At 30.4% G+C, this 17,916-nt stretch overlaps 1 protein-coding gene across 3 annotated transcripts; it reads right to left on the bottom strand.

The window, feature by feature from the left end:
* Positions 1–754: 754 nt before the first annotated feature.
* Positions 755–17,853, bottom strand: LOC129227339 (U4/U6.U5 small nuclear ribonucleoprotein 27 kDa protein-like). 3 transcript variants are annotated; one of them, XM_054861881.1, is made up of 9 exons: positions 17,688–17,853; positions 17,523–17,574; positions 13,628–13,684; positions 13,124–13,178; positions 8,888–8,962; positions 6,661–6,734; positions 2,408–2,487; positions 2,259–2,320; positions 755–946 (listed from the first exon to the last, which is right to left on the bottom strand). In XM_054861881.1, exons 2-9 carry the CDS (start codon positions 17,557–17,559, stop codon positions 892–894), a joined length of 495 nt encoding a protein of 164 aa, XP_054717856.1. In that variant the 5' UTR covers positions 17,560–17,574; positions 17,688–17,853; the 3' UTR covers positions 755–891. The 3 variants fall into 3 exon arrangements, with proteins under 3 accessions (XP_054717856.1, XP_054717855.1, XP_054717857.1); XM_054861880.1 differs by having other exon boundaries at positions 17,523–17,578; positions 17,689–17,853; XM_054861882.1 differs by having other exon boundaries at positions 13,124–13,175; positions 17,523–17,578; positions 17,689–17,853.
* Positions 17,854–17,916: the final 63 nt, after the last annotated feature.

The following is a 17,916-nucleotide window of genomic DNA, read 5'->3' as shown; positions in this document are numbered from 1 at the left end:
GTTTTGTTCAGGTAGAGTTGTAAAACACCTGTTTTAAACCTTAAATGGTTAATTTTTTCAGAGAAAGAATTTTGTGAACGGTCTGTTGTGAAGGGTCTGATTTTCAACAAAATATTTTGTCAACTGTCTATTCATTAGATTAAATATCTAGGGAAAAGTTTGTTTTGCAATAAAATATTTTGCAAAAGGTCTCCTCCTCCTAAAAGACCACTTAAAGTCTACTAAAGAAACCACTGTGAAATTTTCAAATTTTTTTTTAGGAACACCAACAAAATTTTTGTACAATTTTAGGAATTTAGGAGCTGTTTATTTTTTTTAAAAGGAAATTTAGGAATTTTAGGGGGAATGAGAACCCTGCATCTCACACTAAGATGGATCTTGCGGGGTAGAGCAGACATAATATTTAAACATAATTTTTAATGTTTCTAGACATCATGGGAAAATAAAGGAAATTACAATTCAATAATTGTTGTCATTATTGCTAAATACTTATTTTATTGATCAGTAGGTTTTAGTTTGTTTTCTAAACAACAATTTCTGACTATTTGACTTCAAATTAACAACAATCATTCATAATACTCAATAAAGATGATAGGCTGTTTTGGAAGGTTTTAGAATATATTTTGTAATTTGTAACTAAACAACGGGATGTGTAGATCGGCTGTGAGGGGCCACATATGGCTCGCACAGCTGATGGCCTATGGGCAGTAAGTTGGGCACCTTTTGTGCTTAATAATATTAAATATACTACATAGACAGTTTAAGTATATATTTTCTCACAATAACAGTTACATTAAAACTAAAAATATACATAAGATGATGAAAGATGCATACAAAATGGGTTAATTTTGCTGAAAAACTTAGTTACATAGTTCATTAAAAGAAAAGACTTCAAGCCACAAAGTCCAATGGTCTATTGAATCCACCTTTCCTGTTCATATATTGCCTGTAAAATAAGAATATAAAATTATAATACAGAAAAATGACAAAGAATAAGAAATAGACAACAAGGAAAAATAACATATCTTCCTTGCACTTTTCTTCAACAAAAAAAAAAGAAAAAAAAAAAAAAAAGAAATTCATTTTTATCACTTAAAAAAAAGGTTATACCCACATATACAGAAATAGTGTTAAGAATGTTCTCAGAAGGCACACTTTTCTAAAAAATCACTTAAAAATGCAGTTGCTTTGCATTTTTTGCACTAATATATTAATATTTCTACAGCAAAAAAGGAGTCAAAGAAGCATAATTGTTTTTTAAACTTTCACAAGCTAATTAAGTAATATAACTATGTAATTAAGATAGTATAGTTGAAGCTCGATTTTACAAACTCCTCGGGAGTACAAAAAAAATCTAAAAACGAGAATTCAACGTAAAATTGAAACTTATCAAAAATTATTCAATAACTATAGTACATATATTTCCATGGCAAGTTCTATTAATACTTACACTCCAAATAAAAAGAGGCATGTAAACACATGCAAAAATTCAGATTATAAGATCAATGTCTGCTGTTCATTTTTAAACTAATTAATTTCGTTATAAAAATAAAGGAAAAAGACCAATAAAGATGAAATTACTATTTAAATGAAAGGAATTATCCTCTCTACGGATATTTTCTGTCGCTGGCATTAAAATTCTTAGGAAACTTTACTTTGACCTTATGTTCAGTTTGTAAAAAAGATAATTTTGCTATTTTCGGTATACAAAAAAGAATGCAAAATTATATTGCTTTAAAGGAAAATTTTTTTGGGATTACGTGATAGTTTGTAAAATTGAGCTTAAACTGTAAATAAACATTTATCATTTTGCTTAGTGAAACAATAATAATAATAAAAGTAACATTAATAAAAAAACAAGGTTTGAACTGTTCCAAGTATAAAAGAAGAATAAATAATTAGAATAATAAAGCTCATTTCAAGTGTGCTTGATTTTATGATTCATATTAAATGTACATTTTCACATTGAATGAAATATTTAAGCTGAAGGAAGATGATTATTTTTCATCAATTCAATAAAATATTGCGCTAAAAATAAATCTGTAAAACCAAAGGTCTTACAGATCAATATAATTAGTAAAAACCTTGCATAATACACACAATGAGCTTTCAAAATCCCCAAAGAGATTTAATCAAGCTATTCAAAAAATGCAATAATATATTGCAAAAATCTTGAAGCAAAGTAAAATTGAAGAACCTATAACTAAATAAAATAACAGTGTACAAGAATTGAACTCCCTAAACCACAAGATACTTGCCTGTACTTTCTTTTGTGTATGATATGAACGCCATAAGCAACATTTCCAGCCACATGCTTTCCCTGCAGGAAAAAATAGCAATAATATTAAAAGATGAAAAAAAAAATATTTTCACAGAAATGAATGATAAGAATGAAGATTTCTTTTACCTTAGTAGTATCAAAATTACCAAACCCCATAAGTTTCATCATCTCCTTTTCCTCATCGGTTTTACCTTCTAAATCTTTTTCTAAAACGGAAACAAAATTAAAACATAAAATAGCTTTAAAATTGGGGAAAAAGACAAACAGTAAATACAGTAAAACCTATCTACAACGATACTGTTGGGACCTAAAAAAATATTGTTATAGACAGGTTATTGTTATAGACAGTTTGATTATTCATGCTGAAATTTTGCTAGGACCAAGGGAAAAATCGTTATAGACAGGTTTATTGCTATAGACAGTATCATTATATACACAGGTTTCACCGTAGTACTTTCCTCCTTTTTTTTCCACAAATAGAATCAATTGTTTTTCTCAGATAAAAATAATGTCAAATGAACTTTTATTGATGCCTACTCCAGACTCAGGACATTTGGACAAAATTATACCTTCCAACAGATTTATAAAAACTACCTTATGCCATATGTTGATCTTAACAACCAGTTGAATTTTTTGCTGTCTCGAATTTATCATGCAAGACTGAAAGACACTACAATATCTCAAACATGATAGTGTCAGTTTGAAAAAAAAAAAGTCCTCTATGTGAGTCTTAAAATTATTGCAATGAAAAGAGCACAGACAGATACACATACTAGGACAAGTACTTAAGCTTTTAGAAACTGGCAACAAAAGCACAATTACTTTCAGCGCAGATGAGTTTTAACGAAATTTAAATATTATGTGACTGTCTGCCTTTCTAGAACATCAAATTCTAGCTACTGAGACTTTTAAATAATCATAAGTGTTAAGTAATTATGGAGTTTATGACTTTTTATGACTACCGACAAGGTTCGACTTTGACACAGAAACATCGTAGCGATAAAATGGGGAAGCACCATTGAAGGCAATCATTTGCAACTGGTTTTAAGAATTCTTCTGTGATCGCAAGGATCTCGGTGAATGTTCAAGAGTGTGTCGACCAAAGTGCTTTGACTTCTGCAAAGATTGAAGCTGTGAGAAAACTAATTCAGGGTTCATACTCTTTAGGCAGAAAAAAATTCAAGCACTTTTCAAGTACTTTTCAAGGTAAAAAATTTTGTTTTCAAGGCAATATCATAAATTTGTACTAAAAATATTGTATGCAGATTTCATTTACTACAAACACATAGAAATAAGGCAATAATACAAAAAGTATAGGAAAACAAAATTGCTTTTTCTACAACGAGAGACACATTGATGAAAGATCTACTGCGTTGAAAGTTATTCTGAAAATGTTTGAAAAGTTCGATCATAAAGAGAAGCAGATACCAAAAGGTTCAATTTTTAGGTTTTTTAAAGGCTGCAGCAGTCAGAGGTTTGTATATTTTCTAGAATCAGCAAATTAATACTTTAAAAAAAACCTTTCATAAGTGCTTTTAACTTTTATGGGAAGAAACTAAAATACCCAAGTTCAATGGCATTGCCAGAGAGGAGTTTTTGAAGTCACTCTCCCCCCCCCCTGGTTTCAACATTTATTTCCAATAGTTATACAGTGGTTAATTACAATATGAAGGCGGTTAGGACAAACACTACCCAGAAAGTTATTTCAGTTTGCACTATTAAGTTCTAAAAATATTAGGTTTGCAAATCATTTATAAGTATGCAAATCAATTATTCGTATGTAGTATGTATTAGTTGTTCAGCCAATAAAGCATTTCAACTGTCCTCGAAAAATTTAAAAATTAGGAAGTAAGAAAAGTTTATGAAAGTCCACAGTCCAGTCTCTACACCTCAAAATATACAAAAGCAGCTTAAGTAGTGATAAATACTCTGAATGCAAACTTGAGCCTATTCAGCTTTCATTGATTAACTTGCAATAGTCAATAAATGTGCAAGTTCAGATTTATAGAGCCATATTTTGAAATTGAAAAGATTCACAAGAAGTTGACATATATTATGACAAAAGTAGTTTTATTTTGGGACAAAATGGGTTATTGTTGAAATTAGAATTTAAATTTAGAAAGGCAATAATATTCAGGTGTGATTGTAAAGGGTGAGTTCATAAAAAATTACCTGAAAGTTTCAAAGAGCAAAATGGGGCGAGGGGGGGGGGGATAATTTTTAAAACTAAGACCCCTATTACTTGAATATACATACTTACAACAATAACTTTTGCCATGCATACAATTCATAAAATAGTTTATTAAGTCAAAATAGTCTGCATGGAAATACCATGCCCAGTGCCTGTTGATAACCAGCAACAGGCACTGGGCCTAGCTAGGCTGGTCCTGGTCAATTTATTAGATCCAAATGAAGATCAATGACCCTCCTTAAGCTATCTACCCCTTTGCTGATTAAAGCCTCTTTCAGTAAGCTGCTCCAAGCACCCACAACCTTAATAAAGTAGTAATTTTGAACATTTGAGGAAAAGGGGAAAATTGGAGATATAGGGAGGTAAAAGCATAAAAACGAACACTACTGAATTTCAAGTGAATAATCATAACACAACCAACCCTGTTATACACCTTAATTATTTCAGCATACATAAAAAAAATGATGTACTTATAAATAAAATTCAACTCAATAAAATTGTATAAATCAACTTTATATTTAAAATACAAACTTTAAGTTAATTTGTTAGGTGCTCAACTACTGAAATTTGAATTTTTTTCAAAAAATTTGTTATGACCAAAATTTAGATAAAGATAATCAAATTCGAAATTGCAAAAATAAATAAGCAAATAATTAAACAAGGCCAAGGTATTAAATTCTTTAACTCTTTAGTTATTAAAATAAAAAATAAAATAAGCTAATCTGATGTAGCAGTGTCAAAATAATTACTAATTGCCAAAAATATAAAAATATTTACAAAATGCAAAAGGACTGAAATCTCAAACATGGGAAGCAAATTTTCGCGAATTAAGTTTAATGTTGTCATGTTTCCCATAAAATAAACTTATATTTTACTAAAATTAAACATAAAATATGCTAATCTAAGGTAGCAAATATGAAAATAACATCCGATTAGAGAATATATTTAAATATTAGCAAGATGCTAAAAGATTAAAATTTCAAACACGAGAAGCAATTTTTCGCGAAGTCTGAGTTTGTTCGTCGTGGCATGTTTCCCATGAAATAAATTTATTTGTTTTTTATTAAAATTAAACAAAAATATACTAATCTAAGGTAGCATATGCGAAAATAACATTTGATTAGCCAAAATATTTAAATATTTGCAGGATGCAAAAAGATTGAAATTTCAAACACAAGAGTAATTTTCCGCGAAACCCGAGTAAGTTTAATGTTGTCATGGTTTCCAAATTAATTTCTTTGTTAATTAATGAAATCAAACAAAAAATAAACTAATCTAAGGTACCATATGTCAAAATATCTTTCGGTTGTAAAAAACATCAAAATATTTACAAGATGCAAAAGGATTGAAATCCCAAACACGGAAGCAATTTTTCGCGATGTTGCATACTGAGCACATGTTCAGAAAATTGCATTGGTGAAATACTTTTTTAAAACTTTTGAGCACAATTCGTTGATTTTTGAGAGAATTTAAGCACTAAGAAACTTTTTCAAGGTTTTAAAACTTTTTCAAGGTTTTCAAGCACTTGAAAATGAACTTTTTTTTTTCAAGCACTTTTCAAGGTTTTTCAAGGGCGTACGAACCCTGTAATTGCTTTTTACTGTCACGTGACATATGAAATTGAGCCATCTGAACATTTCAAGGACCCATGTGCATTCAATTGTACATGATCATTTAAAGGGGAAAAAGATGTGTTCTCGATGAACCTCTCCCCCCCCCCCATCTACTTCAAGCACAAAAGAACGCATGTTTGAAATGGCACCAGGAAAATCTAAAACAATTCAACTTTGGTGCCTCAAAACATGTGTATGATATCATAACATGTGGCAAAACCTGGGTTTATTCTTATCAACTAGGAAAAAAGAAATAACAATTCACTGTTTGGATGATAACTGTTTGGATAAAACTAGTAAGAAACAATTTAAATTAATTTTGAACTATGGTTTTATATAGTAACTTTCATTCATTGTTTTAAAAAATATTTTTTTTACTAATTAGTGAACATTAAAATTTGTTTACTATTCAGTTGCCAAACATTAATTTATTCAGCTAAACTGAATATTAGGTTTATCTGCCAAATATGCAATATAGCAAATACTATAACTTTAGTGCATCTCAAGTTAATACATTCATTTCAACATTTAAAGTGTGTAAAGAAATAAATTGCAATATCTAATCAACAATTTACCTGTTATTGGAGTTCTTTCCATCAAAAATTTTGAAACAGCTCTTTTAGGGGCATCTTTAGTAGATTCACGACCTCTGGAAAATAATAAAATAGTGAGCTGTATACATTACGGGCATGATAAAAATAGGTACGTAAGTACTTTTTTTTTAAAAAAAAGATACTTACGTATCAATGCCACCACAGCAACGGATTTGACAGCTTTTATAATATTTGGGAGGTTTCTCTTGTTGCCATAACAAGACAACAAGGAATCCAAATGATAACTGCATGCACATTTGAACAACAAATGAGGCAAATAATTGCTCTTTATTGCCATATTAGGGCAAATTTTGCTATGGTGGTGTTAATATGTAACTGACCAAAAAATTGACAATAAGTGCTAAATTAAAAAGTTAACTCTCCTTTCTGTAAAAGTAGAGGAAGAGGCAAGAAAAGAAAAAAGAAAGAATACAAATGAAGTTTGCTTTTATTTACTGAGAAAATTAGATAACTTCATAATGAACAAGAGCCACAGATTTGTGAAAAAAATCGAGTCTGAAAATAAATTTTTCACAAGAAATTAGCAGTAAATATGCATCAATAATATACCAACAGAAGATTAAAGTATGGTTAACTCCCAATTATCAGTGTAATCGGGATGGCATGCAAGGCGAGGAGAGGCAATGCCATCTTAATCGAAAACTAGTTTTATGGGGAGGGGGGGGGGGTGGCAATTGTTTTGCGCTAAGCTACTAGTTTGTTTGGCACTCTTGGCTTCCTTAAGAGGTTTTCCATCTCCAGCTCAGTCACTTTCCTATGTAGGGCTGATGAGTGCTAATAAGCACGAAACTGCAGTCCTCAGCTGGAAATGACTGAGCTGGCGGTGTATTTCATGTATTTCTGCTTTAGCCCTTGCTATTGGGTGGTAATTTACTGAATTACAGTGTATGTAAAACTACATGTAAGCAAAAAAAAGATCGCTCATTATTGCAGACAGATAGACCCCAATATTTGCAAATCATGCATTAGCTAAACAAATCAAGCAAAATTACACCAAAAATGCATAGGGGATAGATACCAAAGGAATTTTTTTAAACAAAATTGGTCTGGTTACTTGTTTACACCTTTAAGTAGCGTAGATCTAAAAATTAAGTAATGTATAAAGCAGTATGTAGAATAGATCTAAAAATCAGGTTTCAACTAGTCAGGTTTTGGTGACCAAGGAAGGTTTGATGCCAAAAAAGGGAGGGAGAAAAAAAAAAGAAAAATTAATTTGAATTTTGACATCTTGAATTCAAATTATGTTTTTCCCAATCACGAGTGTGTGTATGTAGGCGTGTGTGTTTGTGTGTTGGGGGTAAGTGTGTTTGTGTGTAGGGGGTACGTGTATGTGTGTGTATATTTGTGTGTGTGTGTGTAGTTGTGTATGTATGTGCGTGTGTGTAGGACATGGATGCAACCTGGAGACGGCTTTCACTATAGTAGCGGCATCGTGAGGACCCGGTCGACGGTGATCTGCAGAGGGTGGCGGTGACAAAATAAAATCAAAGGACATAAAAACAGTCAAGTGAGAACAATAAGCAATCATGATTGCTCAAAAAAAAAAAAAAACAGAAATATTCAAAATACATTTTACATTTGTTAAGTTAAAATAAGTGCATTTATTTTCATTCAGTTAATCATTGCCAAGGAGAAAAAAAAGAATTTGTTGAAAGTGTGAAAGATTGCGGTTAATCCACCTGCAGATACTCCAGAATTTGCTGCAATTTAGTGAAGAAAAAAGCCTTGGATTCAAACAGATTTTACATTTTTCATGGCATTTTTAAGATTTTAACGATACTTTTTATTTGCAGTGCATTTTAACGCATTATGTAACATATTAACAAATTACTACTAATTCTAAAACATTTCATCATTCTTCAAGATCAGAAAAAATTATATACAAGAAAAAGTAATTAATAAACTTCAAATTCATCAAATGTTATGAGTGATACGGGTGTCTACAGGTCTTTTTTTTTCACTGCAAGAAAAATAGTCTTTTTAAAACTTTACCATAAAAATTTTTTGTCAAATGATAAAATTATTACTTCAATTGTGGCATATGACTCAGAAAAATTGTATAGGACTCAGGAGACACGCAGTTTTCTCGCAGAATATTTTAGAGTTTGAAGACGGTTTTACATTTTATCAAGGTCAGCCTTTACCTATAGGTCACTTTCAAAAATATGACAATTCACTTTTAATTTACCTGGATCCAGATCTACTTCTTCTGTTTCTTGGAGGTGACCATGAACGAGATCTTGAACGCCTTCGAATGGGGGACCTATGTTGGAGATAAAAAATGTCATGGAAAATGTTAATGCAACATGCCAGTTTTAAAAAGAATTAATACTAAAAATAGTTTTAACTGCTGCATGGAATGACATTTTTATGTACCTTTTAGAGTCTCAAAATAGACTTTGTGTTAAAACATTCTTATACCGGGATCTTCTCCAATAACTCATATTCTTTACTCAAAAAGCAATATTCTCAAATATTTGTTTCATCATTTCTTTTACTGGAATCAATATTTTCTCAGCTTTAATTTTATGATGTTTAAACTTTTGCTTGTGCAACTATTGAACAGGGAAAATACAGCTTAAAGAATCATTCTTATTGTATAGGTTGCAGTATCGAAAGACATTTAATAAAAATTATTATTTGATTAAAATTTAGTATGATAGCCATGTTGAAACAGATTTTGTTAACAGTATAATATCCCTGAAATCCATACTCTAATTTCAGTTATTTTGACTCATTTGCATCAGTAAATAGAAAGTTCAAAATTAACGTCAACAAAAAATATTTAATTTGTCTAGTTCCCCATATTCAAAATAAAAGAGCAGGATCACATAAAATAGAATCTAGTTTATCCAGCCCTCTTTAATCCAAATCAAATTTGAGTACTTAATGTTTTTCAATATTTATATAAATAATAATTTTAAATTATGATAGCAATAACGTCCCTGTAAGTATGCCGAATTCCTTTTTTATTTTGATTAAATGCAGTTTCTGCATAGATTACAGAATAAATTATGGCAATGTAACAAACAAACATCATGGCATACTTGGAGCGTCAACCCTACATCACTCCAACTAAACAAAACTGTTTTACATCGTAATGAACTTTAAGCCTGCACTCTGCATAATCATAGATTGATTTCGGTTGAATTCCCATACTAACTAGATAATCTGGATTTTCGATTATAATTTCCTCCAATCCCAGTTAATCTGGATAAAGAAGGCTACACTGTACTACTAAGTTTTTTCTGAAAACTAATGTTTCTTGTACACATTGGGATTGTTTTTCAAATTTAATGTTTAGATTAAAGAAAAGCAAAACATAATGAAACTAAAGAAAGATTGGAGTTAGGAATCATATTAAAATGAGAAAAAGCATGAAAAACAAATTTCCTCCAGAGATTTAGCTTTATAACAAACCAAGATATACATTAGGGTGGTCACAAAAAATCGATTTTCGAATTTCTTCAGCGGCACCCCCCAAAAATGTGCCAATGGACTAGAAAACATGATTTGCAAAGTTTCAGCTGAATTGGATAATATTAACACGCGCCGCAAAGAGGCTAAAGTTACGAAAAATAGCGATTTTTAGCATAAAATCGTAGTTTTTCCTCCTTAAAACCAAAACTTTTCATACTAGAAACTTCGTTCTGGTCTCATTTTATAGGAAATTTTATTCTCGTGATGAGATGTTTTATGCATTTTTTAAAATAAAAGTTACAGAATGGTTCTTGGCATTATTCAGATGAGATCATGGAAGATATCATCAATAAGAAATTTTTATGCAAAGACCTAAAAGCATTACATTATTCAATCATATTTATTTGCTCTTTGTTAATTTTAATTTATCCATTAAAAATGCTTCATTTGAAGGTATTTTAAAAATTAAATACTACAAATTGCTGATTTAAAATAAAGGAACTAAGCTGTTTAGAAGAGAAAGAATTTAAATCACAAAAAAGAAAAAAAAACTAATGCATTTTATTACTTACACTGTTAAATGACATACACTGAAAAGACATACATCATTGTGTTATTACTTTTCATTGACAAATTAAAGTGGTAATGGCTTCGATATGGTAGATTTTGATAAATGTGGAAAAATGTGCCTGCATTCAGACATAACTTGTAATAGAAATAAGTTAGTTAGAAATTAGTTTTACACCTCTTTCAGCTGTGACATTGACAACCCTTAAACTGTTTACTATCATTTTAGCTTTAATATAACATTGGTTTTTACAATATTCATCAAAATCAGTATTTAAAAACTTCATATCGATTTCGAATCTCTTTTAAAAAATTGAATCTCTTAAATAGTTGGAGGAGAAATGAAAAAATCTACTTATTTGTCCAATAAACTAAGCTTCTTTTAGATTGAGCTGTGCTTTTATATTCCTATCATCACAATCATCTTCATTATCTCCTACTTCAGATTTTAATTTTGCAGCCTCCCTTGTTTTCATCTTTCTTTTCTTTTCTTTTTTTTTTTGTTTAAGTATCATCAAAAAAGGAAAATACAACCTTCTCTGAGTTCAGGACCACAGATGGCTAATTATTTTATGTAGTTCTGTGCCTACATCATCTTCATAAATACTTTAGTATTGAACCAAGGATTTTACAATCTATAGATCTTGTTTGGGGACCAAAGTTGAATCGCAGACATAAACCATACTTTTCGGTAAATATCAATGATAAACAACCAAATTTCTTCAATACCTTTTATCATTTTATCTCTAAATCGATTAAAGAAATCTGACCCATGAAAAGATATATTTTTAAAGAGTATATGAGGCAGTGAGAAGCAAAGGGATGTAATTCACAGAATTAAAATTTTGGAGATAATCAGAACAAATAATAGGGGAACCTCTACACTGCTTAGGGGCAAGAGATGGTACTAGTAGCTCTGGTAGGGGCTGTTATATAGCATGATTTAGAAAAAAAGTTCAATGAAAGCCTAGGATCTGAACTCTAAACGCGTTTTATAAAGAACTTGAGAAAGTCCACTTACATCTCTTTGCTTCCCACTACCTCATATTTCCTTTGTCTTCTATCTGGTGCGATGAATAGCGCCAGGTATTCGAAAAGTAACGTTGTTTGGAAAAAGACTTCCTAAACAAGTTAGGCAAAGATGAATGAATTGCTTGTCGTCATCCCTAGGCTGCTGCTGATTTTATTTCTCAAAAAGAAAGCTTGAAATTTCACCACGATTGCTTATTTTGTTTTTAATCTTTTATACTTGCTTTGGATTGCTTCTTATCTATACCATTCATCCTGAAATTCTTGAAAAATATCTGGTTGAGGACTAGTGGACGTACCTATTTTGCAAATCAAATCTTCTTTTAAACCAACTTCTAAAATGTGGTAGAGATTTGCTCAATACAAAAACGTTTCTGTAACAACTGTATTCACAAAACGCAGTTTTGTACTGCAGAAGCCCTAACAAGTCCCAGTCTAAGAACACAGATCACTTTCCTGGGAATCGTAAATTTTCCTTTCTCTAGGGGGTCGAAAGCCCTTACAAGACTGGGATTTTTAAGCTATTGCTTGACCACCGAGGAATAAAGCAACGTTCCGTATTTATGGCCTCTACAGCTAATTTCAAAAATTTTATACACTGTTGTATGTTTTAGCTTTGAGTTTTAGAGACATAACTATTGTGCTGGGAAATCCTGTTACAACGAACTTTGAATTACCAGAACTTTTAGTTGTAACGAGGTTTTAGTAGTAATAAAATTCAAGCAACATAATGGAAATCAAATCAGGGCTGAAAATTTCTTTGGTTAAATCGGATATTTCGTGGTATCGGTATTCGTTGTAACGGGGTTTCACTGTATACATTTCTGATAATATTGCTGTTTTTGCTCTGATTACTTAGCATTGTAAGAGGGTTACAACCATTAACTAAAAGAACTAATACAATTTATTTTTTAATGATTCAGTCTTTTTATGCGATTTTGAGGATATTAGCTACGACCTGACTTGGAAAATCCTGAATAATGTTCAATCAATTTTTAGAAGAATTTAAATGAAATTAGACTTAAAGAGAATAAAATTTCCTATAAAATGAAAGCAAAACGAAGTTTCTAGAATGAATTGTTTTGGTTTTACGGATGAAAAACTACGATTTTTTGCTAAAAATTGCTATTTTTTGTAACTTTAGCCTCTTTGCGGCATGTGTTAATATCATCGAAACGACTTGAAACTTTGCAAATCACATTTTCCAGTTTATTGGCACATTTTAGGAGGGTGCCGCAAAAGATTAGTTGAAAAAAGTTTTTCCCCATGTACCTTGTGACCACCCTAATATACATTTTACAGATTGAAAAAATAAAAGATACCACATAAGTTTGTCCATTTTCAACAAATATTGGAAATACTTTTTCTTTTTTTTTTTTTTTAATAAAAAGAAATCAACATATCTTACCTACTCCTTCTACGACGTGGTGAGGGAGATCTTGACCTGCTTCTGTAACGACCTGCTAAAAGATTAACAAAATTTTACTATTAAGATCCTAGAAAACAAAAGCAAAATTAACCAAGTCAAGATTTAAATATGTCTCGTTTATGTATCAATTAGATTCAACTTTAAAAAACACAAAAAATGGTTCACAAAAACCCTATTTGGGTCAAGTGAACACTTTTTTAAAACGCTTTTCTTTGAACTTTTATTCACGCTGGCTTAGTTCACTCATTATTTTGTAAAGTTTTCAACTGCATTTTCACATATGGAGGTATTCATTGTTAATTGTATGTTGTTTTACAATCAACAATGCTTTTTTCTTCAAAATAAATACTACATACAATGAACTCTTTAAAAAAATCAATTTCTGTATTTATTCAAAATAATCAGTGTTTATCACAAAAAGAAAAAAAAAAAACAGTTGCATATAAGATTTATTTTTTGAACAAAACTTAAAATTTTTCATACCACGTGGACGACGTTCATGATCTCGATCTCTTTCCCGGGATCGACTGCGATGTCGTTCTGCAAAAAAAAAAAAAAATATTGTTTTCAACAGGAGAAAGGCATTTTAAATAAACTTGTAACGTATAAAACAGACAAACATTAGAATGTTTCTGTGGAAACTTTGAAGAAAAATGCTACAGTTCACAGGGTTCACCGATATATATCCGATATTTATTTTGAAAATATCATGATATTTTGATATTTTGGATATTTATTTTTTCAACTACAGTGTTTTCAATATAAAAAGTACATTTTTCATAGAGTAATATTGTTCATTTATTATTAAAGATATCTAGAAAGATTTGCACTATATTTTTATGATGTATTAATTAATATATCAATAATATAACTAAGTAGTACAATATTCCCTTTTTTACTTTTATTTTGCATCCAAAATTATTATTAGCAATGTAACAATTTTAATTCATATTAAAAGTACCCTAATTAAAAGTTAAACATTGTTCAGTAAGGAAGAAAAATATTTTATGACTGTACTGACTAATGCATATTATTTGTTTCTGATGAATCATATAACTGTGTAAAAGTATTTAACAGAAGGAAAATGAGTAAAACAGCTAATGCTAAATTAACTCCATTAAAATTAACAAAAGCAAAATAAAATATTAGATATAAATAATGAAAGAAACCATAATTTTAAGCCTACATATTGTAATTATAATATAAGATAAAGAGTGATTTGAGGATGCATTTACTATTTTAAAGACTTGAGTTTGCGCTAATTCAAAATATATATCAAATATATCAAATATATCATCTATATATCAAAATATCCGATATATAACAAAATATAGGACATTTTCAATATTTTCGAACCTCCATAACCAACTCCATCGATAGAAGTGAAGATTAAATAGTGAAGTTGAATTTTCAAATTGTAATTCAGAATCAGAGGCATATTTTTGAACTAGGACTTTGACATATACAAAAAGTTCTATTTTAATTAAGTGTTATTCCGATATTCATAGAATCTAAAAACAAGTTTCAAATTTTCCTTCAAAATCTTTTGTTTTCATCTGCCAGATATCAGAAAAATGAACACGGGAAGCAAAACAATTTTCTCTACCAGCAATCAAAGTTAACTTTCATTAATCACTGGGTTAAAACATAAAATACTCGAAATTACTTAAATTTATTCCAAATAGGTTTATTTTAGTAGCTACCAAATCCATAACATTATAAATTTTTAATTAAACATAATTAGTTATTATTTGTGAAAAAATATCACAGTACCTGTTTGAAACATCTTGTATAACCTTATTAATCCTGTAATGATCTAAAATATTCTGTAGCATATTTTTTCTACAGAAGAGGATTGGAAGAAATGGGACAGTGCAGCATTCATGCCAAAATGAAATGTGAAAAATTAATTCTCTAACTAGTCCATAAGAAGGGAGTCCATAAGAGGTAGCCAGGGTTGCCAGAATTAAGAACAGTAAATACGGGACAGGCTTCTAGGCGTGTAAAGTGGGGGAGGGGGATATTTTTGAGAAGTCTATTCATAATAAATCTGAAAAATTCCTTCGTAACAAAGCATTAAACCTCACAAAATGTCGCCTATCAAAGTATAAAAATCGTTTTCATTGCGATTGACGACGCATGCGCAGAGATATATTTCCAACATGAGTCAAAGAGCAAAGAAGAAGCAACCATCCGGTTCCTCATGGTCTGCCACCAAAACAAAAACATACAAACCAAATCAAAAGCAAAATAATTTTTGCGTTTGCTGCCACATGATTTTCTTACTTCTCAGTATTTCACATTTCTTGTTTTACTTTATTTTTCTCCCTTAAAATAATGTATCGTTCTGCAAAATATTGTTATCAGGGTTGGGTTTTGGACTGTCCAAAACTGGTTTAGGACAGGATAGGTGGTTTTTACCGTCCAAAACTGTCTAAAAGTGTCCGAAACTGTCCAAAACTATGATAAAGTTAAAGGGGTGCAATCTAATCAAGTCGTATTGACTGCAATATTTGTAATGCATAAATATAGACATAACCGAGGTTTAATTAATAAGTTTTTTTATAATATTTTTTTCTAAAATGTTATTTTTAAAAATATTTTACTTAAAAAAATTGGCTATAACTACTACATAAGAACTTCCTTACGTAACAGTTGGCTTAATTTTTAAAACGATTTTTGAAAATAAGTTTTACGTGATGTTTTAACGAAAATTATTTTTACGTCATAGATTAAAGAACAAGAATTAGATAATTAAACTTATATTGTAAAACTTGTGTTATACTTTTTTTTAGTTCATATTTTTTAATACATTCTGAAACGGCAAAAAATTGTAACTTATTGCATTTAAGTCGATTATTGCACTGTATTTTGAACACTTTCTTTTGCACACACGCATAAATATCGAAAAATTTAGTCTATGGAGGAAAAAAAAACTACTGCATACAAATTGAAATTTTTAATGAAGAATTTAATTTCTACATAATTAGATTGAAATCAGCTGCATAATTAAACTACATATATATTTATACTTGAATGCTCACATTGAATAAATATATTAAATAGTCAAAAAAAAAAACATTTTTGACACATTTTGTTCCGTTTTTGATATTTTCTCTCAAAATATAGTTTCTCAAGAAATAATTTTGGACACTTTCGGACACAAGGTCTTTGAACAGGATGATAAAAACTTGCCAACCCTGCTTTAATTTGCACACATGCATAAACATGGGGAAATTTGGTTACTATAATCAAAAAAAAAAAAAAAAACTAATGGGAAGAAATTGAAATTTTGATCAAGAATTCAACTTCTATGTAACTAGATTCAAATTAACTGCATCAATAAGTTGAATGTTTTCCATTGAATAAATGTTCAATATAAAAAATTACTTTGATACATTTTTATTCTATTTTTGATACTTTCTCAGAGAATACAATTTTTCTAAAAATATAGTTTTTGAACACTTTCGAACAGTTTTGGACACAAGGATTTTGGTCAGGACGGTAAAAACCAGGGTTTTTACCGTAGTGTCCAAAACCTTGCCAACCCTGATTGTTATCAGCTAGAAATCGGAACTTTAGCCGTCCCGTATGGAAGTTCCCTGGGACGCAGGACATGTTTTCAAAATACAGGATCGTTTCTTGAAATCCGGGACGTCTGGCAAACCTGGAGGTAGCAGCTTTAAACTCTTGCTGCTGCATTTACTGGACAAGCTTTTTCTCATTATGGAACAAATGCAACACTGTTCCATTCCTTCGGACTCTCCGTCTTCTATCTTCTCTCCAATGCAACTTTTTTCCTTAGAAGGGGGGGGGGGGGGGTTTCATCTTTAATTTGTAATGAAACAAATAGCAAAAAAAAAATGTTATGATTTATTAAAACATACTAAGATTAAAGGGCATAGTCAACAGTAACAGAATTTGATAGCTAACTGAATTCTGTTGTGTCTAAGAAAAGCGCAGCCAGAAATTCCCTTTACCCCATCTAGAAGTAAATTTCTCGCTACACTACTGGTAGATAGAATTCGTTCAAAATAATACAATACCCTTAAATAATACTATACCCTTTAGATAGAACACTGGAACAGCTATTAAACATTTCAACCAGCGATGATGCATTTAGTTATCAAAGACATTTTTTTCGAAATTTAAAAAAGACGCTCCGAGGTGCGAGTCCCAGGAGCTCGAAGCAATTTTGTACCAAATTTCAAGGTTGTAGGTGCTATGGGTCACCTGAATGCAGGACCGTCACAGACAGAATTTTAATTTCTTCGACTTTATTTATTTTTTAATATATAGAGATGATGCATCTTTAAGTTCACACAAAACGCTTGATTTAAATTAATATACAAAAATGATGACATTGTAAACATATTACCTCTTCTCGCGGGTGATCTTGAACGGCTACGGGCCATAAAAATTGCAAAGAAGAACCTTAAATAGAAAACATGTGATAAATATTTTGGAGCGAATGTGTTAACACAATTTGTTTACTCCGTACATCAAAAAGTCAAGAATAATTATTGCAGCCAAGATAACAATACCTTAATTCTATATACAACTCAAAATAGATAAATAAGACGTAAGAAAACCAATTTTTGACAGCTAAAGCACTTTTAAATTAATGAGTGTGAATTGAAATTCTCCATTTCACTGCACTCCAGAAGCTGCCATCTTGTTTATGTCAAAATTCAATAATACATCGAAAGTTGCCATCTTCATGAAAAAAGGAAAATAAGGTAGAGAGCAGAGTTAAGGGAGGAGTAAAACAA

The sequence above is a fragment of the Uloborus diversus genome, chromosome 8 (genome assembly GCF_026930045.1).
Source record: "Uloborus diversus isolate 005 chromosome 8, Udiv.v.3.1, whole genome shotgun sequence".
Classification (NCBI taxonomy): Eukaryota; Metazoa; Arthropoda; class Arachnida; order Araneae; family Uloboridae; genus Uloborus; species Uloborus diversus.
Note: the sequence above shows the minus strand (reverse complement) of the source record. Positions and strands in the feature narration are given on the sequence as shown.